Source organism: Tursiops truncatus, chromosome 7, assembly GCF_011762595.2.
Source record: "Tursiops truncatus isolate mTurTru1 chromosome 7, mTurTru1.mat.Y, whole genome shotgun sequence".
Taxonomy (NCBI): Eukaryota; Metazoa; Chordata; class Mammalia; order Artiodactyla; family Delphinidae; genus Tursiops; species Tursiops truncatus.
The window spans coordinates 88457824-88485479 of record NC_047040.1 but is presented as its reverse complement, the minus strand read 5'-3'; the positions used below and the strand labels follow the sequence as shown (position 1 = coordinate 88485479).

The following is a 27656-nucleotide window of genomic DNA, read 5'->3' as shown; positions in this document are numbered from 1 at the left end:
CATTTGAAGTCCCCTTTGTAATCTTTCCCAATCACATTTCCCTCTCTCTTTTAGAAAGGTAACTACTATCCTTAATTTTTCTTTTTTTCATTTCCATACATATTTTATTCCTATTTTTATACATTTGTAAATCAATAAGTACATACAGAACTCTTTTGTATTTTCATATTTCATATGAATGGCACTGAATTGTTTATATTCTGCAATTTTTTTGGTTAACATTGTTAAAATTAATTCCTGTTGATATTTGAGTTATTATTTTTCATTTTAATTATGAATAACATACTATTATGTGAATATAACAGTGAATATATATATGTATATACATGTGCATATATGGAGAGACATGTATATATTTCCCTTCTCCTGTAACGGGCATTTGGCTTGTTTTAATTTCTCACTATTACCAGTGTTAAAGCAATGAAATTCTTATTCGCATCTCTATGTGCATAGGTATTGGAGTATAAACCTAGAAACAGAATTATAGCCTTGAAGGTATGCACATCTTCACATTTATTGGATTTGGCCAAATTGCTTTACAATGTAGAAAATCAATTTATCCACCAAGAATGCATGATGATTCCTTTTTTTCCACAATCTTGTTAACACATGGTTTTATCAGATTATTTTTCCTAATTAAATGACTTGAACTGTTATTTAGTCATTTTTCTTCAGCTTTTTTTTGGTAAGGCTTAGCTTAGACATCCCCTCCTTCAGGAGGCCTTCCAAGATAGCCAAAGACTAATTAGTTGTTCCTTTACGTGCTCCCATTTGAGGGTCAACTTAGCACTTTGAATACTGCATGGGAGCAGCCTGTTTACATGTCTTTCTCCTCCCCTTAGCTCTTAGCTTCTTAAAGAAAGGTATTATGTATTTTTCCTCATCTGTCCCCAGTGCTGTGATAAATATTTATCGAATTAGATCCATGAAGGATAAATCCCAAAGAAACAATAGAAAATTGGCTTCTGGTAGGAAAGCATATTCTTTTAAAGTAGCCACAATGCCGAAGGCTACAGGATAGTGGAGTAAATTACAAAATAATCCCCTTACGGGAAGTAATTTATCTAGGATATCCATGTACACACCTATATCTAGAAATGTATAGAAATGGCCCAGCCAGGGAAATCACCTAATGAATTTGCTATATTTTTCCAATATAATGAGCCATATGGCCTATTCATTTTGGTAAAACAAAGTGGAAATACGTTGTAACATGACAACATAGTTTTCAAAGCTAAAAGCCATATTTATTTTTCTCTTTGCTCTTTTTATTCAATTTGTAAAGGTGTACAGTGACCATAATAGTTATCATAAATATACTGACAAGAAGACCGAGCAGTGAGTGGCAAACTCAGCAGCCGTCACTTAAAGTGGCACTCGAGGTGCAGGCAAGTGGCGTTCTATTTTCTAGTGAACTGAAGGCCTGGAGTGGCTTAGAAATCTTACTAATTAGGATGGATTGTTTTATTTGCTCTTATACATAGCATTTTCACTTTTACTACTATAACTAGCTAGTCAATCCCTAATCCTCCTTTAAAAATCACATAGAATGAGAATGTAGCTAGGGATTCAAAGATTTACTGCAATGGGATAAATTATATGGAAATATAAATAGGCTTAGTGGTCTTGGAACTTTATAAAAAAAAAAACAACTATCCCACATTAATACTATGCCAGGAACAGAAAACAAGTTACAGAGGTATTCTACAGCAGACTAAATAAAATACATAAATTATTTTTTCAAGGTTTAAAAAAAAAATGTAGTTCTCCATGTGAGATGGCCTACATCACAGTATACTCACGAACTTCTTCCTCCATTGCCAAGTAAGATTTAGCAGGGACAAGTCTTGTCCAAGTAGTGTATCAACAGTCAACTCATATGAATAGATAAAGTGCCAAATTACTTTGGAAAGCAGAATCATACCCAAAGATTAAGTAGAAGAAAATTTGTATTCTAGCCTTTGTGGCATCAAACTCTGAATTCATTTACTACTGCAAAAATCAGATCATCAGCACTAGGAAAGTCAGCTTAGTTCAAGGCATTGACCTGCATTTATATGGAGACTAACTTTGGAGGAGATTTACGTATATATCCAAGCAAACATTTACCTGCGCAAGTTTGATTGGATTCATCTTCATTACTTCCACAATCATTAGCTCCATCACAAAGCCATCTTTTGGGGATACAGCGATTATTCTTGCATTTAAACTGATCATCAGGACAGCTATGATTGACTGGGGTGAGGCAGGGAGGAGAGGAGAAGTAAGCTGAACAATTTAAAACTGGATAAAATTATGATTATTTTAAGGAATAGTCATGGAAACTTTATGGTAATTATAATATTATAGTACAATTAATCTATATCTTCTGTCATTCACTGTCTCATATTTTATACAAAATAATAACATTCTAGGCTCTGTTAAAATGTAGTAGTTTTACAGAAAATATCAAGGAATTAAAGTTCAGATAAAAGGGAATATACTCATTTTTCATGTCTTCAAGTAAAACCAACTACATCCGCTAAGTCTCTTTTCCCGTCACTTATCACAATAGGTGATTGAACTTCAGTTTTACCAAAAACATTGAAAATTAACCTCAAATTTTAATGTGGAATGCAACAAGTATGTGTCAAATAATTTAATCATATATCAAAAATATTTGTGTTTTTTTTTAAACTGCACATCCACTTCTTGAAACATTAAATAAGCCTAATTTTGTTATGTTTTGCTCAATGTTTTCTGGGACTGGAAAGAAAATTCGAAAAATAAAAATGCATCACTTGTGACCTGGAGTTGATGCTAAATATAAGATCCTGAATAATTTTAATAACAAAAATAATCATCATGAGTCTTTTCCCCTAATATAAACAAATAAACATGCACCCACAAAATATACTGAGGACACGACCAACCCTCATATGGGAAGCTGAGCACAGCTAAGGATTAAATCTCCAATATCTAAGCACAACAGGAGGCCATCTTAAAGTTAACCTCCTGTGATTACTTGTCCTGCTTTCTGGAGGCTAAACTCCTAACTGAATTGGCATGATCTTCAGTATTTGTTTCCTCACTTCAACATTCTTTCTGAAGTAATTTTCCTTGTGCCCAGTAGTTACATTTCTGTATGATAAAAATAAATGTTGGTACTAGTTTTATTTAGAATTTGAAAAATAGCCATTTTATCATGCTATTGCATAAAAAGTGTATTCCTTTCTAGTCAGTTTCTACAAAACACAATTTATTTAAAGCAGCCTTAGTGATAAAGTGGTTTTATCACTTTTGGAAGTTTTTATTCATACATAGTAAAAAATAAATAAATAAACAGGAAGAAAGGGCCTTATGTTTTCTGGTATTTGAGCATGATTAACATTTTCTACTCACTTCAGGGACTTTAGCAAGAATAGCTGCTCAGGAGGATCAAAGTCATCCAATATATTAGAGGGTCAACATTTTAAAGTATTAACATTATGCATAAGCACTTCAGTGAAGCTTGATCAAAGACCTTGCAATTTTCACAGTGTTATAAATGGGAGGTTAAAAAGGAGGACCAAATAGAATCCATTGTCTTGTGATTTGGAGTTGAGAAGTAAAATGATAACAGAATTCAAGGTCGAAGCTTATGAGTACTTACAATAAAAAATAATCCCCTGAAATGAATTATGCAGTGCTGAAATATTAACCATGGAACCCCAGGAATCTAATGCTGCTCAGAATCAAGCATGTTTAAAGAAGACACCGTACTGCTGGGAGGTGGCCAGAGATGTTTAGTTTTCCATTGCCCCATGTATTCAGTCATTCATTCATCCACATGTTAGTTGCTGTTCTAGACTCTGAGACTAAAAAGATGCTACGTCATAGTGTGTCTCCTCAGGAAGTCTTCTCATCTATTAGATGCATCAAATAAGTAAGCATAAAATTGCAATATGGTTTGGCAACTACCATAATAAGAGAATATCCAAGAGATATTTAACTCAACTGGGCTGTATCGAGAAGGAGATATTTGGTGTTCAAAAATGACTTCCCTATGGAGGTAATGGTAAACTACGGTGAACTCCATAACTGGGAACAGACAATGCAATATCACAGAAGAAAGAGAAGGACATTTTTTAGAGATTTACATGTAGTTCAACATGACAAGGACAAAGAGGCTAACTGGATACATGATAGACATTTAAAGCTAAAAACGTAAATGTGAGACATAACGTGAAGTACTTTCTGTGGAGTCAATAGATTTTAGAATTTATCTTGTTGGTTACGCAGTTATTGAAATGACAAGATTAAATTTCATTCTACAAATATCACTCTGGAAGCAGTGTGGAAAGTGGGCTTTTTAGTTAAGGGAAGAATAGTGGCAGGAGTAACAGCAGGGCACCCACTGCATTCATCTCAGGTAGGAGCCTGATTTATGCAGTGAAGATTTAGACGAGGTAAGGATAAAACATTAATAACTTAAGAGGTAAAAGAGATGAGATTTATTGATAGAATTGAATATGGACTATATGTAAAGTAGAAGACACCAGGAAAAGGCCATGGTGTAGGTTTGGGTGATGTGATAAAGATAATGAAAGAAAAAAATATTGACTAGGAATTTTAATACTACAGTTAACAGTAGTAATGCCCCCTCTACTCATAGAGGAGATGAGTTTCTTTATGAGTTGGTGAAAAGAACAATCACACATAACAGGGACCTACAGGACTGATTCCTAAATACTGGGATGCAATATCTGTGCTCTATTTGTGCACTCTGTGACTATGCAGGGAGCTGATACGCAGGGAGCATTCACTGTAACCGTGAGTAAACACTGTGAGTCATGAGGAATGAGGCAATTAATCTAATGAAGGGGTAAGCTGGGGCGAAGTGAGAGTAGCATCGACATATATACACTACCGAATGTAAAATAGATAGCTAGTGGGAAGCAGCAGCATAGCACAGGGAGATCAGCTCGGTGCTTTGTGTCCACCTAGAGGAGTGGGATAGGGAGGGTTGGAGGGAGGCTCAAGAGGAGGGGATATGGGGACATGTGTATGCATATGGCTGATTCACTTTGGTGTACAACAGGAACTAGCACAGTACTGTGAAGCAATTATACTCCAATAAAGATCTATTAATAAATAAATAATACATTGTTTGTGTTAAAAAGTGGGAAAAAAAAATCTACCCTTAGATGAAATGCTCCTCCCACTCCAAAATTTTTGGCTAATTTTATCAATTTGGTATTTAACATTTTACTTGTGGCACACTTTATAGAGAATAGACAGGAACAGGATTGAAAATAAGAAGTTCATAATGTTGAAGTCAGAGTCCATGTTTGGAAATTAAGAGAAAGTAGTGTTAGATTTATGTATTAATTACAATTTATGTATTATGTATTTTTATACAATTTGAAAATATTTTTAGAAGTCCATATTCTTGGAATTTTGTCCCCAAATTGTATGCCATAGATGCTCAAACCAATTTTGTTCATTCTTAACAGGGAATCTTTAAAACTTTATTTTTATATTCTTGATTGAAATAAAAAGGAAAATGGAGGGTTGCCAATGAACTCTCAATTAGTTTAGCCACTTTAACTGAAAAAATGTATTAACTGAAAAAAAATCATTTTCTTTTAAAAATAATATATATAAGTCAAATCAAAAGACAAAAGATAAATGTCACATACCTCTCTTCATATAAAAATATTTCATATCTCTCAAAACCATTCAGGTAGTGATTCTTCTCAAATGTATTTTCAAAAGTTTACTTAATCTGCTTCTCAAATTGTTTTCCTTCCATATTTGTAGGACATTTCTTCATCCCTACCAGAAATATGAAACTATTCCTATTATAGCAAATGATAAACAGCTAAATAGAAGCTAAAGGGGAGAAAAATCAACCCTTTAATTTCTTTAACAGTCTGAGTGTCCCTATGTGTTTCCTACTATGTACTGAGCCAGTGAAGTTAGGTAATAACATATTCCAAACCCATGTCTGTTTCCTTGGATCATCTTCAAGGCTCTGTTGCCAAGGAGCAATGGAGTGGATCGTGACCTTCTGTACCAGTAATTCTGCCTTGGGGGAGTTTAAATTGATTTTCCACATCTTTAAATTCAGAGATCCGAAGGGTCTCCTATAGCAACCTTTTAACAATGGCACGGTGGCGCGGACAGCACAAAATAGGAAAGAAGAGAATTTCTGGAGCAAGCAAAATGGTAGTATTCAAAGATGGGGAAGGATGAGAAAAACAGTGCTTTAAAACTATGCAAAGGAGATAATCTAAGGTCTAATCTCTATACGAAAGGATGACTGAAAAAAAAAAAAAAGCTAAGTTCAATCTGCATGAATGATATTTTTAGATTTTCCCAAACTGCTTTGATAGTTCACACACTCAAAGGCGTGGAAAGTTTTAACATAACTTGAAGGAGAACATACAGCAACTGACTGAATCTTCATCACTTCCATCTAGACAGTCATCATCGCCATCACATTTCCACCGAGCTTGGATACAGTGTCTGTTTCTGCAGCGAAATTCTCCAGCTTTACAAATGTGAGGTAATTCTTCTCCAGGATTAACTACGGTTAAAACAAATCCAAGGTATATAAACACTACTAGATACATTCAGTTCATTAAAATGTAAATTTTGTTATAATAACAAAATACTGATCTCATTTCATTTTATAGAGGATATGAAAACATCTCAACATTGTAGTGGCAACCATCTCTGGAAATGAGAAAATTTTAGGTTTTCCTGACAATAATTATTCTACTAAGAATTCTAAAAATACATTTTAAGCAACTGTCTCCAAAATAATAACCACAATAATACAATACCATCTTATATTTATGTTGTTAGTAGTTTTACTTTTTAAAGAGCTCTTATTCATAGTCTCAGCTGATCATCATGACAACCTATGAAGAAGGCACGGCAAAGAATTTTACTACCTCCACCTTACACATAAGTACACCAAAAACTAATCAAAGTGAAAAGACAAGGGAATAGCACACAGCATTGATGGCTGTATTTACTTCGCTGGTCTGCAAGTGGAAAAAAACAAACAAACTCAGCTGTGGTTAAGTATTCAAGGAAGTATTAAGTTAATCAAAATGATTATATACTCAGAATCTATGTTCCATATATCCCATGTTCTCTGATCAAATGTTAGGAATTCCACTGATTGGGATTTATTCGCAAATTGGAAGTGTTGCTATTCTTCTGTTCTCTTTGAGTGGATTCAGTAGAGTCTGAAAAGTGAAGGGAATGTGGCAATGGTTAAAGTAAATGATTTGTATTTCTTGGACTGAAAAAGGTGTTGAATTATCAAAAGCTGGTTTATTACTAGAAGAAACAGAAGCCAATTTTTCCACCCCAGTTCTGATAGCCCTCAGCTTTATCTTGGGTAACTGCTTAGGACTGATGAACTGTCACAAAACCTATATGCACTCCAATAATAAGGAATAACGAGAAAACATATGTGGCTTTTCCAGAACACTCTGTGTTTCACTCCCTTAACCCTTACATTTTCCCTGCTGCAAAGAATGGAAGAGGGAATGTGACTCTGAACCATAACTGCAGAGAATCTGCTTCAGAGAATTATGCGTGGGGCTGGGCAAGGAAACGCGTCCCATATAATCCAGATTCTTATTTAAGGCCTTAAGGGTGAAAAATAATCAGTGTGGTGAATGAAATATTCAGTTAGATCAAAGGTAATCCTATGTGTCTTCTGTCCCCTCTCAGACAAGCGGACACTGTACACAGGAACTGACAGTAATTTTTCCTAACTGTTTAATCTTTTTCAACAACAAAATGCAGAAGCAGCAATTTCTCTAATGTTGTCTTTCCGTAAGGTCACTTGAAAGTAACAAATTTTGTAAATATACATATTATATATATACATATTCCTGTATATACATATTCATATATATACATATTCAGAGAGAGAGAAAGAAAGAGAACAAATCTCAAATAGGAAATTGCAATAAATAAAAACAAAAATGGGAGATCATTGGGTCTCCTATTCAACCCCAGGGTACCTTTTTATAGCAGCAACTGGGAATGAGTATGGGACTCAAGACAAGGTGGAGGTGTAGAGACTTCCCTGGTGGCACAGTGGCTAAGAATCCGCCTGCCAATGCAGGGGACACCAGTTTGAGCCCTGGTCCGGGAAGATCCCACATGCTGCAGAGCAGCTAAGCCCATGTGCCACAACTACTGAAGCCCGCATGCCTAGAGCCCATGGTCCGCGACAAGAGAAGCCACCACAATGAGAAGCCTGAGCACCGCAACGAAGAGTAGCTCCCGCTCGCCGCAACTAGAGAAAGCCTGCACACAGCAATGAAGACCCAACGTAGCCAAAAAATAAATAAATCAAATCAAATTAATTAATTAAAAAAAAACACACACATTAAAAAAAAAGGTGGAAGTGTAATCTGGGATGTGTCTGACCATCTCTAGCATCAAGCTTTTCTCTCAAATCTCTAGAACTGACCATTGATAACATGCAAATTTCCCTTATTTTGAGTTTTGTTTGTTCAATTAGACCTTAAGATCTTTGAGGGTGGTATAGTTTCTTTTGACTCTATATAAGCCCAACTTAGAACTGGAACTAGTAGTTTGATTACTTTCTACTGTATAATTATTAAGCCTAACAGTCAATAGTCTCTCAGTGTTTTTTAAAAAAATTTCCATCAGACGAGAAACCTGATTTGAGATGTCACCAGCTTCCTCGCCACTTAAGTTCAGCTTTAAGATTTTCTGTAGTCTCTCTATAGTTTACTCCAAAGAAATAGTAAGCCAATTCTGTTGTTGCATAGCTTGAGGATCGAAAAACCCAAGAAACCATTGATTCTCTTCTGATAACAATCCTACCAATTTAAAAGGCTTAGCTTTCATGGGGTCATTTGATCAAATAACTCAACCCACAGTTGTAAGGAATGATCAAAAGTATCCATATACAAGAGTGAAATTATAGTTTCTTCTAAATAATTATATCTATATTTAAGAAGATTCGTTTGTCTACGGAAAGACAAACTACCCTAGAAAATTGATATTTCTAAACTAAATATTCTTAACATAATCAATTCAGAGAGAAGGTCTCTAAGTCTACTTAGGCTTCAAATGTTTTTCAAGTGATATGTCGATCATTACGGAATAAATGCAAATAGGAAGAATTTCCAAACTTGCTTTAAACATTGTTTCAAACGTATGTGAGTGGTCAGTTATCTTTAAATGTTTGCTCATATAAATGTGGAAATTTTCAAAAACAGATGACAGTGATGTCTAAGGTTTCATTCACGTTTTTCATCATAGGTTATGAATAATTGCTTGAGAACCAGTAGAGCTTACCTCCTGAGATAACTTTTTTATATCTACTGCATCTGATAAAGATTTATATCAATGTCATTCAAACATATCAATATCACTTGTAACAGCAGTTAGGCATTGCTTATATCTGTAATAAAAGATGCATTAAAACATATACAAATATTTTTGATGTTTTAAAGTTTGTCTACAATTATTCTAACCCCTGTAATTTGTTGGAGAGGCATTTCTCCATGGTGTTTCTACATGTCTTGTGTCAGTTTTTATTCTGGACTTTTTTTCAAGGATGTTTATGCAGCTAACAGCCTTGGAAGATCGAAGCAGAGCTTCCTTTCAGAGCAGAGAGCAAGTCTGTTTCTTGACCAGGATAGTAAAGGTAATGTCTCTCTTCAGGGCAAAGGTTGGTCCTCACATGATGTGGAGGTGGGGTAGGGCAAGAAGAACCAAGGTGCACATGAAACTTCAGCAGCCTGCTTTGCCATGAGTAATAAAATCCTTTGTGTCTGATCAAAGGATTGAATGTCTTCTGTCTAAATCTATGAAACGCTGGTGGGCTAACATGCTAGATTGCAATTAGGGGAAAATTTAAGACCCTTCATAATAGTAAAGAATTTTTTTAAGAAACTGGATTCTGATTTTCAAAGTCTCCCAGGGCGTTCGGCATCAGCCCTAACCCAAGTCTCCCAGATGGAATCAGTTGTTATATCAGAGAGAAACCATGATATCAACGCTGCCTAGGTTTGCTCAGGATACATACATAATGATAAAAGACAGGTTATTTTTGAGCCAGCAATGTCCATTATCACAATAAAATTTAATGTGATAGGTGATAATCTGGATAAGATGGCAGTTTAGACATCCCAAAGCATGGTCTTTTTCTCAGCGTTGACCTAACTGTGGAACTGGGTAGCAACATCATCTATCATAAGACCCTAGCTGATGGCCAGGCAATCTACCAACTTTTGCAAGAATCAACAAGATGATGAAGCAAGTATATCTGGCATCATTAAAAGAGGGAATAGCATTCATAAGAAAATAAGATTAGTGTTCTGTACACCTTGTACAAACTTCTATAAAGGAGTTATTTTATAATTAACTTTCACATATCTAGTTGTTTTTATGAGGTCTTTGAAGGTAGGAAGGATAATGCCACATACAGAACAGAACAGTGCCTAGAACAGTACTAGTTGTAGAGGAGATGTTCAAAATTATTTGTTGCCCAACTTACTGGAATTAACAGAGACTGATAATTCTACATTACAGCCATTATTGTAATGAGAGATTCTACCTCTGGAGACTGAATAAATACTTCAGGAAAACACTATTACTTCAACTGGCTCAGCAGCTAATGCTCTTCTCCTTTCACCCAAGTACATGAATGAAGTTAGCTTAATTTAAGGGAAAAAAGACTGAAATGTAGCTAGAGAGAAAGAAAGAGTGATAAAGTTCCCCGCCAACCAAGAAAGCAAACATACAGGAAAAGCTCCATGTATGTCTCTTGCTTCCAGTGCTTAATGTGACAGAACCCATATTGCACTTGGGGATGTAGGCACAGCCAGAAAGTGCTTTCCATATATTAACAAATGCTATTCTTACAAGCTTTGCTTCAGAGTCGTACTTTGCACTGTGAAGTTGAAAACTGAATTCAAAACCTGTAATTCTACAGCCAGGGTCACTTCTAGTAAAAATATTACAACATTATCTCACCAGGAAGAAAACTGACAAAGTAATAAACAATCCTTTAATTTAACCAGGATCAGAAATAAAATGACATGAATCATGGCATGCCTGGCAAGGAACTGCCAGTTCTCACACATCCTATGATGCCTGCTGTTAGAGCAGTGGAATTAGAAGGTCTCTGCATGACTTGTCAATACACTGCAAAGGGAAATATGCACTCTAGAATTAATTATTTTCTTTGGTAAAAACTGCTAGAGTGATTGCTAGAGCTAATGTCGAGATTCAATGAGGTAAATGAAGAAACCTTACTAATAAACCATTTTTATTTTATTTTAGCTTTGAATCATCTATTTGGATCTCAGCCCAGAGACTGGATTTAATAACATATGTCCCTGGTCTTGTTTTAATAAGCTGTGGTGCCCATGAACAAGTGTCTATATTTCTAATTTTGCTTTTCTTCTTTTCAACCTCAGTGTGGTAATCTATTCTAAACTGATTCTTGTCTCCTCTCTCAATTGATAATTTGCTCTTGACTATATCATCACAGCATTAGTCCCAGGACAAAAATAAAATAAAGTTTCCCTATTGTCCTTATATGCTTCATATTATGATATGTTTATTTGCTTAACAAACTGTATCTTGCATTTTGGGAGTACAGAGTTTCTTAATTATCCCTTGATATGAGCAGGGAAAGAGAAAAACCTAAAAGAAAACTTGAAGTTGTAGTTTGCTGGATGACTCTGGATAAGATTGCCTATACTGGAAGGCAGCATGAAAAATGCTGCTATGGTTTTGGAATTTTCTCCTTAGACCATAGCAGGATGACGTTTCATTAGATAGAGTTGTCTTCTGAGCAGCAAACCTAAGTGGTACATAATCTTCCTACGCACAGAAGGCCATACATATTCATCTGGATGGGGCTTCTAAACTTTTTACTGCCTTAAACTTTTTATTACACATTAGACTGTATATATCCTAGAACATAAGGCTTGTCACAGCTGAACAGATAAATGGCTCAGCCATGGTGGAGCACTGTTTTTGACGAGTAATGTATCTGGTGTTCCAGAAGGTGAAGGAGGTCACAGAGTACCACTGACATATAACTGTGCAATGCTACCCTTGGATGACCAATATTTGGGGCAATGTTTAAGTTGCTTTCTTGGGACTAAGGCATATTGGAAAGCTCTGTTCTTTTTCTTTTTCTGTCCAGGCCACTAAAGAGGCATTTAAAGAATTACTATGTTACTGTCTCATTACTCTAGACAAAATTATGCTGCTATTTTAAAAAAAAATAGTGACTATCATTTTTTTATTTTTGTAGGAGCTTAACTTCCTTTCTCAGGATTACTCTTGTCCTCATTTATTAATTTTCTATGCTATGTGATTTTTCCCTGCAAAGGCATCAAGATAAATTAAAAAAAAAAACTCACTTGATAATTGATCAACTGGCTTTCCATATGCTTCTCCAGGGCAGTAAGTTTCCAGTGACTATGCTACACCAGGCCTCATTTCTAATTATGAGAAGACTTGACCATGACACACGAAATTCTCAAGGACAAAGAGTCCAGCCTACTCTCATTCTTGATTCCTTCCAGGCATGGCATTAGAATACATCCTCAGTCAATCACGTAACATGCCAATATTTTTCTGCTGGGTGAATGCCTCTTCTGGCATTGCCTTCTGCTACAGGTTCATTGAGAAACAACCGTTGGTGTTTATTTCTGGCGTGACCATCTGCCAATGGGTTTTTGTTCATTTGATGCCAATTCACTGAGGATGACTGAAACCAGGATGATCGTATCTCAGTGGTTGCAACATGTATTTTCGTTTTGCTCACATATTTAGATTTAATCCAGATTAAAGAGTTAATCCAGTTGAGACCAGTTCACAAAATTATAATCTAGCCTGAACTAAATCAGAAGCTCAGAGAAATCAACATTAATGAGAGGTGAGTGACACACTGATATCTGTTTTGCACTATACTCTGCAACCACAAACTCTATTTGTAGTCCTTTTGCACTGTAATTTCCTCATCTGCAAACTAAGGCTGAAATTTCCTTATAAAAACCTTTACTAATGAATAGAAACTGGAATAATTTATATGAACACACTTTGACTTCTTTTCAATAAATGAGATACTATAGTATTTCTCTTGATTTTTCCTATTATATTTGAAAGGAACCTAGACAAATTGCATGCCATATTAAAAATCTAGTAAAAATTTTGACAACTAAATGCAATAATAAATTCTCAAATAAAAGCTCACCTGTTTTTGTTGATTTAACATTGTTTAGTGTAACGACTATAGGTAAAACAATCTTCTTTTTTAATCCCCTTTTTCTGCATTGGGATTAACTCAGCAATGAATTGTAAGTATTAAAAAGACACCAATAGTCTCAGAAAACTTTCCTTTAATTTTCACCAGATATATAATCACATGTGAACTATCATAACAAATCTCCTAACATCAGCTACATGACCAATATTGTGTACAGTATTTCTTTACAAGCCAAAAGCCACCTAATTTTTATTTACACAGAGATATCCAGTGATAAATCTTTTGTACAATCAATCTCAATATGCACATATATATGCCAGCTCATAAGGAATCTGTAAATTTTTAACGGGGAATAAGAATGAAGGTAATAGGAAATATAATTTGGAGGCAAACAATACAAGTAATTATAACTCACACAACTAAAATTAAAGAACTAATTAGAAAATTTAAAGAGTAAAAACCATCTAGATATTAGTACCTGATGTATAAGCTCTCCCTCCAAATTCCCATGATGAAAACAAAGATAAAGAACGAAAACTCACAAGATCCTTGAGAATTCAGCCTCTTGATTATTCTATTGACACTATCTTAAGTGAATTTTGACGTTTTTGCAAGACCAAGAAGACTAGATTTAAATATTCAATCAGAAGCCTCTCTAAGTTATACCACTAGAAACCGAATAAGCTTGTCTATTTTTAGGTAGGGAAAAAGGCCCTTTGCTCCTCCAGTACTGACTGTAAGGTCTGTGCCTACCACAAAAAGGAGATACTGCAGTGTTACTTTCCATCCTTGAGAGGAATTCTGGTGGTACAGCAAAGGCAGGATGAGACCTGGTGGAGGTCCACAAAGGTTACTATCTGTGTGTGTATGTGCGTCTGTATGTGTGCATTTCATCTGTTCAAATGTCAAAATCATTCAGTTGGAATAGCAAAGGATCTCATTTTGTACCAGAAAAATAATCTTAGAAGAATCTGTGGGAGAAATTAAACTATGAAATGTAAACATAAATCATACCATTTATCCTGATAACTAAGATAAGATTTAATCTACCAGGCAACTGGACAGACTTTATGCTATTCAAAGCAATGCTTAGCTTAATCCCTGTCTATTCCCAAACTATGGGTCTTGGTAGATCTCCTCTCTTCTGATGCAAACAACAACCAAATGGAAATTACTAAATAATGCCACAGAACAAAGGAAGGGATACCATCTGATGAATCAAAGCAAGTACACTTCAGAGAATTACTTTCTACAGGAAAATATACAGGCAATTTTTAAAATACTACTAATAATGGGAAAAAAACCTTGCCCACAGGTAACATTCATATTTGTGCTTTGAAGTATATTATCTCAAAATCTAATTAAAGAATATTTCTCGAATTTTGAAGAAAAATTTGTTTGGTCAACAATTAATATCCAGAAGAATTGCTATTCACATATAAAGGCAAAGGAGACATATTTGGAATACAGAACTCTACAATATACATTTTTTGTAGTCATCTTGAAGAAGTTATTTCAAATTATACTCCATCTCTCCTATACATCAGTGAAAATTAATAAACAATGAAGAACTAAAAGTTTGAGTACTAACCAATACAACTAGTGAAGCACTGATCCAGGTCTAAAAGAAAATATTGTAAAGTTGATCAAAAATCTATAAATGTTAAAACATCTTTAAAGAGACTTACTGTTTGATAATTCAAAATAATATTCCTTGTCAGAAATCCTAAATTATAATAAGAACTGAAATTAAGGAAGATGAAGAGAATAGAATGAAGGAAGCCAAAGTCCTCATCTCAAATAGTTGAAACTCAAAATTATAGAAATAGAACTTAATTGGTGATATTTATTCCAAAGGCTTAAAGAAGATGAGAAGATATAACAAACTAACCATGGACAATACGGTCAAATACAAAAGGAATCATAAACAGTACAGTAACACACAAATAATATATAATAATGTATCAGAAATAATACCATACATCAAGTAGGAAAAGGTGACAAATAGCTTAAAAAGCAGTCATTAAAAATCATATTTACAAAAAACATTTAGTTACATGGTAAAATGCTTATGCTCATATTAAGTAAAATAAGGGACAAAATAATTTATATTAGTACGATCCAAAATTTGTAAAGTATAACATAATTAAGAGTTCAATCACCAAAATGAAATAATTTAGGATCTAAATTCCAAATGTTCTACATACTAATTACATGAACTTCTAAAAGTTATTAACCTCTCAGTCTAAATTTTAAATCATAAAATGAGATAGTAATAGTATCTTCCTTATATGATTATTGTAAGGACTGATATATAATTATAAAGATCCCCATGAAAATGTCCTAGAAGCTTATTGTTGAATAATGGCATTATAAATAGATTTTTCATTAATGTTTTTATATTTCTCAAATGTTACTATTTATTAAATCAGCTTTAGAAATCCACATTAAAAAAATTTTTTAGCCACATCTTTTCTTCTCTAAAAGAAATAAGACATCACAGATAAGCTGAAGTCTTCTTTGTTACACTTATTTCTTCTTCTGCCTCCCAGAGACATCATTATAACTAATGGAGAAATACATGAAATATTTATTCAACAGTTTGTGATGGTAATTTTATGTGTCAACTTGACTAGGCGACCGAGTGCCCAGATTTGTGTCAAACATTACTCTGTTGTGTCTGTGAGAGTGTTTTTGATGAGATTAACATTTGAATCAGTAGACCAAATTAAAGCAGACTGCCCTCCCTAATGTGAGAGGCCCTCATCCAATCAGCTGAATAGAAAAAAAGGCCTACTTTCCTGCAAGTAACAGGAATTCTTCCTACCTGATTGCTTGAACTGTGACGTTTTGGTTTTGGTTTCGGTTTTCCTGACTTTGGACTCAAACTGAAACACTGGCTCTTCTTGGGTGTCAGGCCTACCAAGCATTCAGATTGGAACTACACCAATGGCACTCCTGAGATTCCAGCTTGCTGACTGCAGATCTTGGGACTGTCAGCCTCCGTAATGGCAAGAGCCAAAAAAAAAAATCTTCTTCTCTGTCTCTATACGTGTACATCTTATTGACTCTGTTTCTCTGGAGAATCATGAGTAACACACAATTCAAGATTAAGTCATTCCAGAAATATTTATATTGCACTCAATATATGCATGGCATCGTTGCTGTCATTGTGCTTAAGGGACATGATGTGTGTAGACAGGACAAGTTTCAAAAGGGTTACATTGGAAAAGCAAGATGAAGTAAACTGAGGAAGGTCGGCAAAAGTTAATCAAGTGCTTTTAATCCAGGTCAAGCAATTCAGTTAGTTCCCTATTTTGATAAAGTGTAGAAATTCCCCGGAAGTCTCTTATTGCCTCCTTTCTTGCTATTCACCACCAAGTATAGATAACTGAGCTTTCTATGCTATTTAAAGTAATAAATATCTATGTAACCAAGAACTATGCATTTTTACTTACAACTACTGATGGTGAGGTTCCTTAATTTCAAGAAATATTTTCTTCTGTGGCACATACTTATTTATAATTTTCACTAAACTAGATGGAGCAGTGACAGGATACTCAGCTAAACTTCATCATTATCATTATTCATCTGTGTATTAGATATTAATTCCATTGATTATTTATAGTCTAAAAAGAATTATACCTAAGTCATTACCTGAATTTCTCTTTTCAAGTTTGATTTTAATTCCTTTGGTTTCATCTGCTTCTGTGCCTCAGAAAGACACCTATAAACAATGAGTGTAACATGAAAAGGCACTTACATGTGCAAGTGGTCCCATTTTCATCTAAAAGTTGATTATCAGCACAAGCACATACTCGGCCTCCTGGAATGGCCAAGCACAATGTACTACAGCCTCCATTATTTACTCGGCACATGTTGTCACCTGCAAGAGGAGGGAAGAAAATATGTCAGAGAACTCTGATTGCATACAAGGTTAGCTGGTTCAGGCCCATGTTCTTTCCAGGAGATGTACATGGCGTAAAAATGTACACACACACACACACACACACACACACGCCACCAATAATACCTATTTATTAATGTAATAAGGATTCCTGCTGAATCCTAAATGAGATTTAAAAATGTTTGAAAATATATGATGCATTGGTAGATAAGAGGAATTTACAAGTTGGTTAGAAGAGATAGAGGTTTGTGTGCAGAGAGGTAACAGGAGAGAAAAGGACAAAGTGGACAGAATGGTGTCTGTCCAGGACAATTTCCTAGAATGGGCCCAGTGTATGCAAGTTTGAGCTCTTTAGAAAGTAGACCACCGGCACTTGGAATGTGCCTTTGGATCCGAAGTCAACAGAAAGCAAACACTGGGGAAACAGGTGGGATTTTCCTTCCTCTTCTGCAAGGAGTACATTGGCATGTGAGTGCATTGAGGAATACAAGGAATGCAGGCTATCTGTAAAGCCTGAAAAATGAGCATCCTTGCTGGTACCAGGAGAGTGTACAGTACACAAGGGTAACGTGTTGTCCCAGTGGACCTAAACAGCAGAGGCACTGATAAGGCACGCAGTTGCTATCAGTAAAGTAGGCCTGAGGGAAAATTCATAAAGGTGTTATTCATGAACATATGTGAGACACTCCTGGACACTCAGATAAAACTGAGGTAAATTTTTCAAGAGGCTGGAGAATCTGTTTTATGAAGGTGTAGGTAAAAGTAAATAAAATTTAGGTAGTCACCATTTGGATGCCACTTATTCCTACAAGTTGGAAAGGCAAGGAAGAAAGTATATTTTCAGGTCCTGATTTTCAGAAGAAGAAAATGTCAGGACTTGTATCCAAGGGCAAGTCCATTTTACAGTAAGTCAAGGCATTTCTCATCCCATGTGTTGCATTTAATCAATGAACTCTTTAAAGCAACTAGAATTTTAAAGAACATGAAGACTGTGAAAATGTCCTGCAATTTGGCAGAGGGGAGTTCATTGACGACATTCAAGATGAACAATTTTTAAAGAAAATGGAAACAGGAAATGTGACTGTATACTGATTAGTATAATGAAATCCAGAAAACTAGTGACCGTAAAATTAGAGGGAACAGCAGTCCTGCAAACAACAGCCTGCAGCAGGTGAGGAGGGTTGTTGCTGTTCATAATGTTGTCTCCAGTTCATTGTAGAGAAACTACAATTGTGGTGGGGCAGCTGACGTGAACAGAAAATATTACCGTTTGATCTATCCAGGCAACTGCCTCTATTCTTCATTTCTTGTCCACAACTATAACTTATACCATCTCAAATAATTAAGTTTTATTCTTTTTTTTTTTTTTTTTTGAGGTACGCAGGCCTCTCACTGTTGCGGCCTCTCCCGTTGCGGACCACAGGCTCCGGACGCGCAGGCTCGGGGGCCATGGCTCACGGGCCCAGCCGCTCCGCGGCATGTGGGATCTTCCCGGACCAGGGCACGAACCCATGTCCCCTGCATCGGCAGGCGGACTCTCAACCACTGTGCCACCAGGGAAGCCCAATTTTTATTCTTTTTGAAGACAATTTTATCTTTTATTAGCTATTGAAACTTCTTAGTTTATGTACTTCCATTATTTTATCAAATTGCATTTCTATCCCAGTGAGGCAATTTCAATACAGTAGAAAAAAGTGAAGCCCTTGAATAAGATAGTTTGCTTTACAAATCTCTGATTAAGCCAAAATATCTTCAAAAAAACTCTTGTTGTTAGGTAACTTCCTACTGCCAACATACACACTGAAAAAATTTAATGTTCATTAAATTTTCACAAGGATATCCGTATTAAAAAGAGAAACAGTGACTATTCATAACCAAAAATCTACCACATAATTTACTAAACTTTTTTTTTGTTTGTTACCTAAGTTCTGAGTCATGCTGTTTGTGGATGGCCTAATAAATATTAATAACTGATGTAGATAAAAAGATACAAGAATATTATCTGATTTTAATAAGATATGAATATCATGGTAGATTGTTTCACTTTTATAACATCTAAAATAATTAAATGTTCCTTAAATGTATATGAAATTAATCAGATAAATATACTAAGATACTTTAAAAAATACTATTTTCCTTGTATAATGTATTTTTTAACATTTTCCCATAATGTTCCTTCCACACTGAAAGTTTTTCCACTGCTCACAATACTGACTCTTTGAAAACACTGAGGATTTTTTACTTCAAATGACAGCCTTTTTCAGTGAAGATGACATGAAAAAGGAAGTATTTGGAGAAAACCTTGAACGTCACTTAAATAGAATTCCCAGAGTTACTCACTCAGGATATTTTGAACAATAAATAATAAATTTTTATGGTAACAAAGTCTAAGATTTGAGTGACTTTGGAGTGACTAGACACCTTTTATCAGAAAACTTCAGCAACACTGTCAAAATAAAGTCTTTATGCAACCTCTTGAAATATTATTATATGTGAAACTCAGAAGCAATTTTATCTGGTTTTTAATACCTTGTTGCTTTTGAGGATCATAAATCTGAAGTCCAAACAGGGGTGGTCTTTCACGCCTCAGTAATGTCACCTCATTCGTTATCAAATCTAGTTGAAAAATGGAACCATTCATATAATCAGTCCAGAACACATAATTCCCATGATGCGACAGTCCAAAAGGATGGTTCAACTCTTTCCCACTGTAAACAATCTGTAAAATATAAACACATTGTGAAAAATCAGACCTGACCTTTAGAAACATAACCAAATATTTAGAGAAGCTGATATTCAAATAAGTAGAACAGATAATGATCTAACTAATAACTTACAGTTTCTTTCAGAGTATTTGAAAAATGGATTTCACAATGTGAGCATATTTTTTTGTTTTTAGGACATGTTATTTGAAGGAGACCATTTACATTTCATCCATTTCAATTCTCTCATACATGGCATTATATATATGGTCAAGAAATGCAAACATTAAAATGACCTTGCCTGATACTCTTCCCTATCTCTTTTCTTTATGATATTCCGGTATCATATTCTGGCACAGAAACTGATCTGAGTAATTAGTGGCATTATGTATATTGCAGTATTGCTCATCCAACAGCCAAGGGATACAGCATGGTCTAACAACACTGGGAGTGGAAGGAATCCCTCTATTCAGTTGGATTAATGCAAACTGAAGAAATCTAGGCGATGATAGGGAGGAAGGTAAAATTTTAATTTTGAACATAGAAACATTTATTGGTAGTAAACAGATATACAAGACTCCTGGCTAATTTTAATTCCGCTTGTCTTGATATATTCTTTACATTCCCGTGTATTTTGTGGTTGTTTAAACTACACAGTGGAGCAATCCTGTGATAAGTTCTGTTTTGCACGTAAGGCTGTAGAAGAGAATAGGAATCATACCCCATAATAATAATACTTTTTCGTTTTTCACAATTTATAAAATGATACTGTATACAATATGAAATAGCCTTTTGGACTCAATTCATCTAATATGAGAGGATTGAGCAAGTTATCCAAATAATATAGGGTTAAAAACTGAAATTTTGCTCCTTTTATCTGAACTCTTCATACCAAATTTTCATATGTTGAATAATTGAGACAGTTTATTATTTTTCTTTGCTCACTTCCATGTAGGCTAAAATATGCTGGCTAATAAAGCGCTATGTATATTGTGTACATATCAACATCTTCAAAGGGATCATAAATATTTTTTAACACCTCTTAAGTATGTGACATTAGGTTAAAAGTAAATCAATTTTATTTATTTGGGGAAAGACATTTAAAGTACTCTTAGAGTTAACCAATGACTGAAATGGTCTTAACTGATTAGTACATTATATTTCTCAAAGAGAATACTTAATAAATGGGCTTGGCCAATTGTGCAATCTTCCTTTCCAAAAAAGAAGAAAGTGTATTGTCAAAGGAAACATTTTGGTAACTTCTAATATTCCATTTTTCTAAATATCATTTAACTAAACAGTCAAAGCCAGTTCATAATGTTATATGTGCTTAGGTGATTATAAGACAGAGTACAGAGGCGATATTTTGCCAACACAGTCAACTTCATCCTCGATCTCACTGAAGAACTGCAAAATCATCTTGCAACGATTCTACCAAAAGAGGTAAGAAGATGTTGATATTTATTCACACCCATAGGCTTGAAGTTCAACCCACTCTTGTGTTTTAGTTCCAATGTCATGAAGTTCTTTATTTGAATAAATGAATTCTAATTACTTTGTCATAATACATAGGTTACATTTCAGGTGCAAATATTGAAGATATTTGAACCGAGCTGGGGTGCTTGGTCCTAGCAAACATCAATAATGTAGAAAAACTGCATTTTCAAACAGCTCTGATATGCTGAGAGCTTCTCTGAAAAGTCCCACAAATGCTGGCATGCCACAGTGAGCTGGGCCTGGTCTCCCGGAGCCAAGTACCAGCTGCACTGCTTAATGCTCAGCCCCCTTCAGCCACCCCACAGAGACTACTGGCAGCCACCTCAGAGGGGTAAAAATAAACTTGAAAGTATTTTTAACACAACACAACAAGGCTCTGTGACAGGAGCCTGTGGGTTAAAACAGCAGCATTTGTCTTTTACCTTCCTGTGAGTTCCATTCAAAAACACTTTTTCAATATGATCATAATAGGCATCACACCAGTATAATGTGTGGGTGTGAAAGTCCAGAGTTAAGCCGTTTGGCCACAGCATCTTTGAAGTCACAAAAATCTGCCGACTGAAGCCATCCATCCAGGCCTTCTCAATCCTTCCCACGCTGTCATCTATTTCATCTTCCTCCCAGTCTGTCCAATACATCCAACTAAGACATTAAAAACAAGAGCGCACGCGTGTCATTTCAACCAGCCACCATATAGACAGACACTTCCTCAGATTTGGCACCTCCACAAAATGTAGTTACATTCTGATTTGTTCTCCTACCTGAATGCTGATCTGCCCGGAGGAGGCAGCTGCGAAGTACTCAGGGAAGGTGAGATTTGTTCAGGGGAGCCAATTAGACACATTTCAGAAAACGCACGACCACCACAATGGCACTAACTGGCCTCGTTTATTAATTAACCTAACAGCAAGTGCCAAATCCTGATTTTCTTTGGTGTTGGTACCAAAAGTTTGGGAAATGATTCTCGAGACATGACTATTTTTAAATGTCCGTTTGATAAAACATATAATCAATTATGTGTTTAAAAAGCAGATGAACTGGCAAGGGAATGAGAGCACAGTTAATGATCTACTCCAGACTTTATTTAATCTCATATGAGTTATTTATTTTTTTAAAGGCAGGCAGTTGGATTTTCTCTGTTATAAAGGGCACAGTCCTACTGGGTTTGTTTGGCCAGGTCTAATTTGTCTTCCTGATGCAAATTATCTATGCTTTATTGCTGCTTATTATTACCCTAAAACCCGCAGAAGATGATTGAGCTGCACATAAGTTTAATAACAGTAGGTTGACTGACCTTGAGATTTTGAGCTTTAATTTCTGTCTCAAACAAAAGCATCTGCCTTTAAAAACAAATCTTTTGTGTAAGCTGTAACAGTGGAAGAAGGGGCCTTGAGCTAACGTTCCAACTGCCTCATGAATAAGGTTAAAACCCTCCACATGTGTTGTCTTAGGGTCATGTGAAAGTTCCTGAGTTACTAATTAAAGTGTAGGCTTTAATTCAGTCACCTCATATATGACTTTACAAAGCTTCAAAGTTTTCTAAGCTGCTAACCCTGGAAGTTACTTTATTAGATCCTCTGCCTCCCCTCTGCTATGGACCCTAAAGAATTTCTGAGGTAATTTGGGACAAATCTGTATCCATGACTAAAAATCCTACTGTGATCTGGGGCTTCTCTGGTGGCGCAGTGGTTGAGGGTCCACCTGCCGATGCAGGGGACACGGGTTCGTGCCCCGATCCGGGAGGATCCCACATGCCGCGGAGCGGCTAGGCAAGTGAGCCATGGCCGCTGAGCCTGCACGTCCGGAGCCTGTGCTCCGCAACGGGAGAGGCCACAGCAGTGGGAGGCCCGCGTACCGCAAAAAAAAAAAAAAAAAAAAAAAAAAAAAAAAAAATCCTACTGGGATCTAAACAGGCAGATTTGGGACAGCTGAGGAGGTGACACACCAGCCATTCTTTCATGCCAATTAAGCTCTTTTTAAACTCTCTTAAAAGTTTACAATTATGTTGATATGCCTTTTTAGACTTGAGGAAGTATATTTAGATTGGTGAATTTTAATAAGTCCAAATACATTCTAATCCTAGAAATAAACATGGTACTATGCTTATCTTGTATCATGCCTGTTCTTCAAGTGGGTTTATTACTGGGACAAATTAAGAATAAACAGAAGATTCATTCCATTTGCTCTAAAACTGTGCTAGTTAGGCAAAACTACTTCAATTATATAAATCAGCTATGTAAAGAGAAATAACTTTTTCATCTCTCTTGATACCGTTTCTGAAATCTTAAATACAGTTAATCAATGCAGTTGTATTGCTGGCTAATTTATAACTTGTTAAATTGAAATTATCTTTCCCTCCAGCTTTTCCTCTTGATAATAGTAACACTTTTTTTCTGTGACTCTCTAACCCGAATCACACATATATGTCCATGCAAACACACACACAAAGGAGATAATTCTGGATATTCTAAACATATTTTATATTGTGTTGTTATTTGAAGACAGAATTGTTTGTAATCCAATCCACTACCTGAGACTATTTTTAGTCAAACAAAATATAAGAAAAACAAATTTTAAATAAGTGATGCCAATCTGATGGAGACCAGATATGTGATCATCTACTCAGCTGATTAAAAGTTATCGATATATTGTGAGAGCCTTATAATTATTATCAAATATGATGATTTATAAACATACAAAATAGGAAATGCAACCTATAAAATAAGCAGGAGAAAACATAAATATTTTTGTAGGTGGGATCTGGGGTATTCATCAAATAAAAATTAGGTTAAGCTGGTCTTCTACTATGACAAAAAAAAATTGTACCTCTATTTTTCAAGCCCTGTTCAAATACAATTTCTCAATGAAGTCAGCCCCTAGCTTTTCTGTCAAAATTAGCTCATTCTTTTGTTTCCTAGTGATAGTTGTTAGTTATTTTAGAGAATTTATTGCATTTATGCCATGTATTGAATTTGATAGTGTTGCATGTCTGATAATTCCAATTAAAAATTCAAATAATTAAGGGCAGGGAATATTTATCGTTCATATTTGTACTCTGTAGCACTAAGCTTGGCTTTGTTGATATTAATCATGCCCCCAAATTAAACTGTATTATCTGGCAGGTCAATCCCAGAAATTTTTAAATCCTTAAGATTTTCTGCCATGGAAGTGAAATAACTTTTAAAAAACTTGATTGAGTTGATGACATAATATCTAGCTGTTAACTAGAGAATGTGGTACTTTTAATTGAGAGAGGGATATAGAAAATCCTGTTTGGAGGGAAATACGCACTTAGCTTTGGACTCATCTTTTCTTGGAGATAATGTTTTGAGAAATCAGAACTGGAGCTGTAGGTTTCTAAGTTATTGATGTAAATTATGAGATTTGAAATGATTGCAAAGGAGGGAGTTCATCTGTAGCTATCACCTTGAGGAATAGTCCATCATAATTGATTCCTCCTCCAGGTTTACCCCCATTTCAACATTTTTTTTTTTTTTTTTTTTTTGCAGTACGCGGGCCTCTCACTGTTATGGCCTCTCCCACTCGGAGCACAGGCTCCAGACGCGCAGGCTCAGCGGCCATGGTTCACGGGCCCAGCCGCTCCGCGGCATGTGGGATCTTCCCAGACCGGGGCACGAACCCGTGTCCCCTGCATCGGCAGGCGGACTCTCAACCACTGCGCCACCAGGGAAGCCCCATTTCAACAATTTTTGAGGCCTGCCAATCCTATTCTTTCCTGTCTGTTGTCTCAGTTCCCACTTTTCTGTTGCTATTACAAATGCTACAGTCTGTCTTTCATCACTTTTCAAAGAGAACTCCCAACGGACTGTCTTTCATAGAGCTATCATATGGCTTTCACTTATCTTCCTAAATCATGAATTGAAAAATGTGATTTTTATCCTCAAAACCTTCCAATTACTCTGATGTCAGCAAAATAAGTCAAAACTTTTACTTACAACATTGAAGATTTCTATATATTTTTAGTCTCACCTCCTGCTATGTTACTTAGAATGTCCCCTGCTCTAGCCTTAATGAACTCATCCCACCTCAAAACTGCCATTAGCTTCCTCGCCTCTAACAATTACTCATACTGTCCCTTCAGAGTACAGTGACTAACCTTATGACTGCACATCCCAATAGGGTCCCCTGGGACCCTATTCATTTGGAAATCTATCCATCCTCTAAAGTTCAATTCTGAATTAAAAACCTCAGTGAATTCCCGAAGAGCATGTATTTCATTCTATTTTATTTTATAGGTAAAGTGTGTGTGTGGTGTGTGTGTGTGTATGTTGGGTGTGTGTGTGTGTGTGTACACCAAGCACACCAGATTATAAACTCCTTGAAGACAATCACTGTCTTACTGATTTCTATTCATCTATATGGTAGTCACTCAACAATATATTTTAATAAATAGATGAAAAATTATCCCTTTACTGATTTCTATAATTGGTTATGACTCTTGATAAAACCATACCTCTGAAGAGTACTTTTTGTTAATAGGCTATTATGGCAGAGAAAATCTGTGATGCTCTCCTGTGTACAGCTGCAAAAAGGTATTATGGTAGAAAAATGTAAATGAACCAGGTTTTTACAAAAATGTTTTGATTAAAGTTATATTATCCTATTTTAAATGGAGTTTTCCAAACTAAACTTTCTTCTTCACTTTTCAAAAACTTATATTAGCGTCAAATGATTATTTGGACAATTAAATTCACATGGTTCCATTTCTACTTCTACTGTCTTCCAATCCATTCTCTACAGAATAGTAAGATTAGTTGTTGTTGTTGTTGTTTAATATAAATCTGACTATATCAATTCTCTATTTTACATTTACACTGAAGACAAAGTACATATCTCTCATGGTAGTGGGCAAGGCCTTGCTTTCCTTTCCAATTGCATCCTCAGTCACTTTCCCATTTGCCATCTATAATCCAGTCCATCTTCATTTCAGTTCCTCTGACAGTAAAGCTTTTGCCCAACTTAAGATTTCAGTTGTTCCATTTTCTTTATCTGAACTCTTTTCCTCACTCTCCATGGCTGGTTCCTTCTTTACAATTAAGTCTCAGCTTAAATGATGCCCCCTTAAAGAGGCCTTTCTGCAAGTCTATTTAAATAGGTTTCTGTTAGTCACCTTCACATCAACCTGTTTGTTTGACTCCATCACTTTGGTCTCTAGAAATTACATTCATTGTTCATTTGGTACTTATTCATTGAGGCATCTGCCCATTCCCTACTTTTCAGATGACACAAGATGCTTCATGAGGGTAAAGGCTATGCCTGCTTTGTTAACCACTGTATACATAATCAGAGCTCTGGGCATTGTATATTGTTAGGGGAAAATATGTGTATATATACATATATACACATGTGTATATACATATACCTACACACACATATCCACATATATACATACACATATGAGTTTTTTTTTTCAGGTTGGTGCATAATAGCAGTATTCTATAATATTTAAAAATCTGTCTGATGGAAGAAGTAGAAGAGCCATTCTTTGCAACATCAGAGGCAAATATAGGATTAGTTGGGAGATACGTACTATAGGGATGCACTTACTGCCTTACTGAAAAGAAAAAATGTCATATCAATCAGATTTGTCTCCAGATACTTTGAACTATGTAGATACTATGGGTTTCAAATCTAAATTGGATGCCTGCCTCTTAGGGAAGTGTTGAAGTGGATTCCTGAATTTGAAGAGAGAGATGGGTCTAGTGGCCCCTAAATTTTCTTCCAAATCATCTAATTCTATGACCTGCACATTTATGTCATCTCCCCAAGCACCTCAAAGACCCTTTGACTCCATCGGAAAATATTTTCCTCTAACAGAATACTGAGAAGGAAGATGTTGCTTTAAGATATATTTGAAACATCTTGCTTCAAGGAGGTTTAGACAGCATGGAATAAATATTTTCTCTAAACATTAAGATTGCCTTGGTTTAAAGGTCAAATAGATGACTTGCTTTAAAAGTCCAGGAATAAAATAGAAATTTAAGGAATCCACACATAAAATCACTAAAATTACTTTATAATTATGCCTTACAAAAAACATGCAATGAGTTCATCCACTGATTAGGTCAGCCTGGAAAGAAGCACCGATTGTATTTGGAGCTATTCTCAATACAAACAATTTTAGGAACTGCAATCTGGTGATCTCAGTTTATAAGGGAGTCATGTGCTTCTTATTCAATTAAGTATTTTTTTTGTATGCAATAGTAAGGTATAAAAATATTAATTTTGTGGTACCATTTTGAAACAGTGAAATATAAGCCACAGAGGGGATAAA

At 35.4% G+C, this 27656-nt stretch overlaps 1 protein-coding gene across 1 annotated transcript in view; it reads right to left on the bottom strand.

The window, feature by feature from the left end:
- Positions 1–27656, bottom strand: part of LRP1B (LDL receptor related protein 1B) — a 1432692-nt gene that overhangs the window by 719355 nt on the left and 685681 nt on the right. The window contains exons 13-17 of the mRNA XM_073806959.1: positions 21784–22003; positions 19692–19881; positions 17019–17141; positions 6410–6550; positions 2110–2235 (exon numbers count right to left, since the gene is read on the bottom strand). Coding sequence (XP_073663060.1) covers positions 2110–2235; positions 6410–6550; positions 17019–17141; positions 19692–19881; positions 21784–22003 — 800 coding nt within the window. The remainder of the gene's footprint in view (positions 1–2109; positions 2236–6409; positions 6551–17018; positions 17142–19691; positions 19882–21783; positions 22004–27656) is intronic.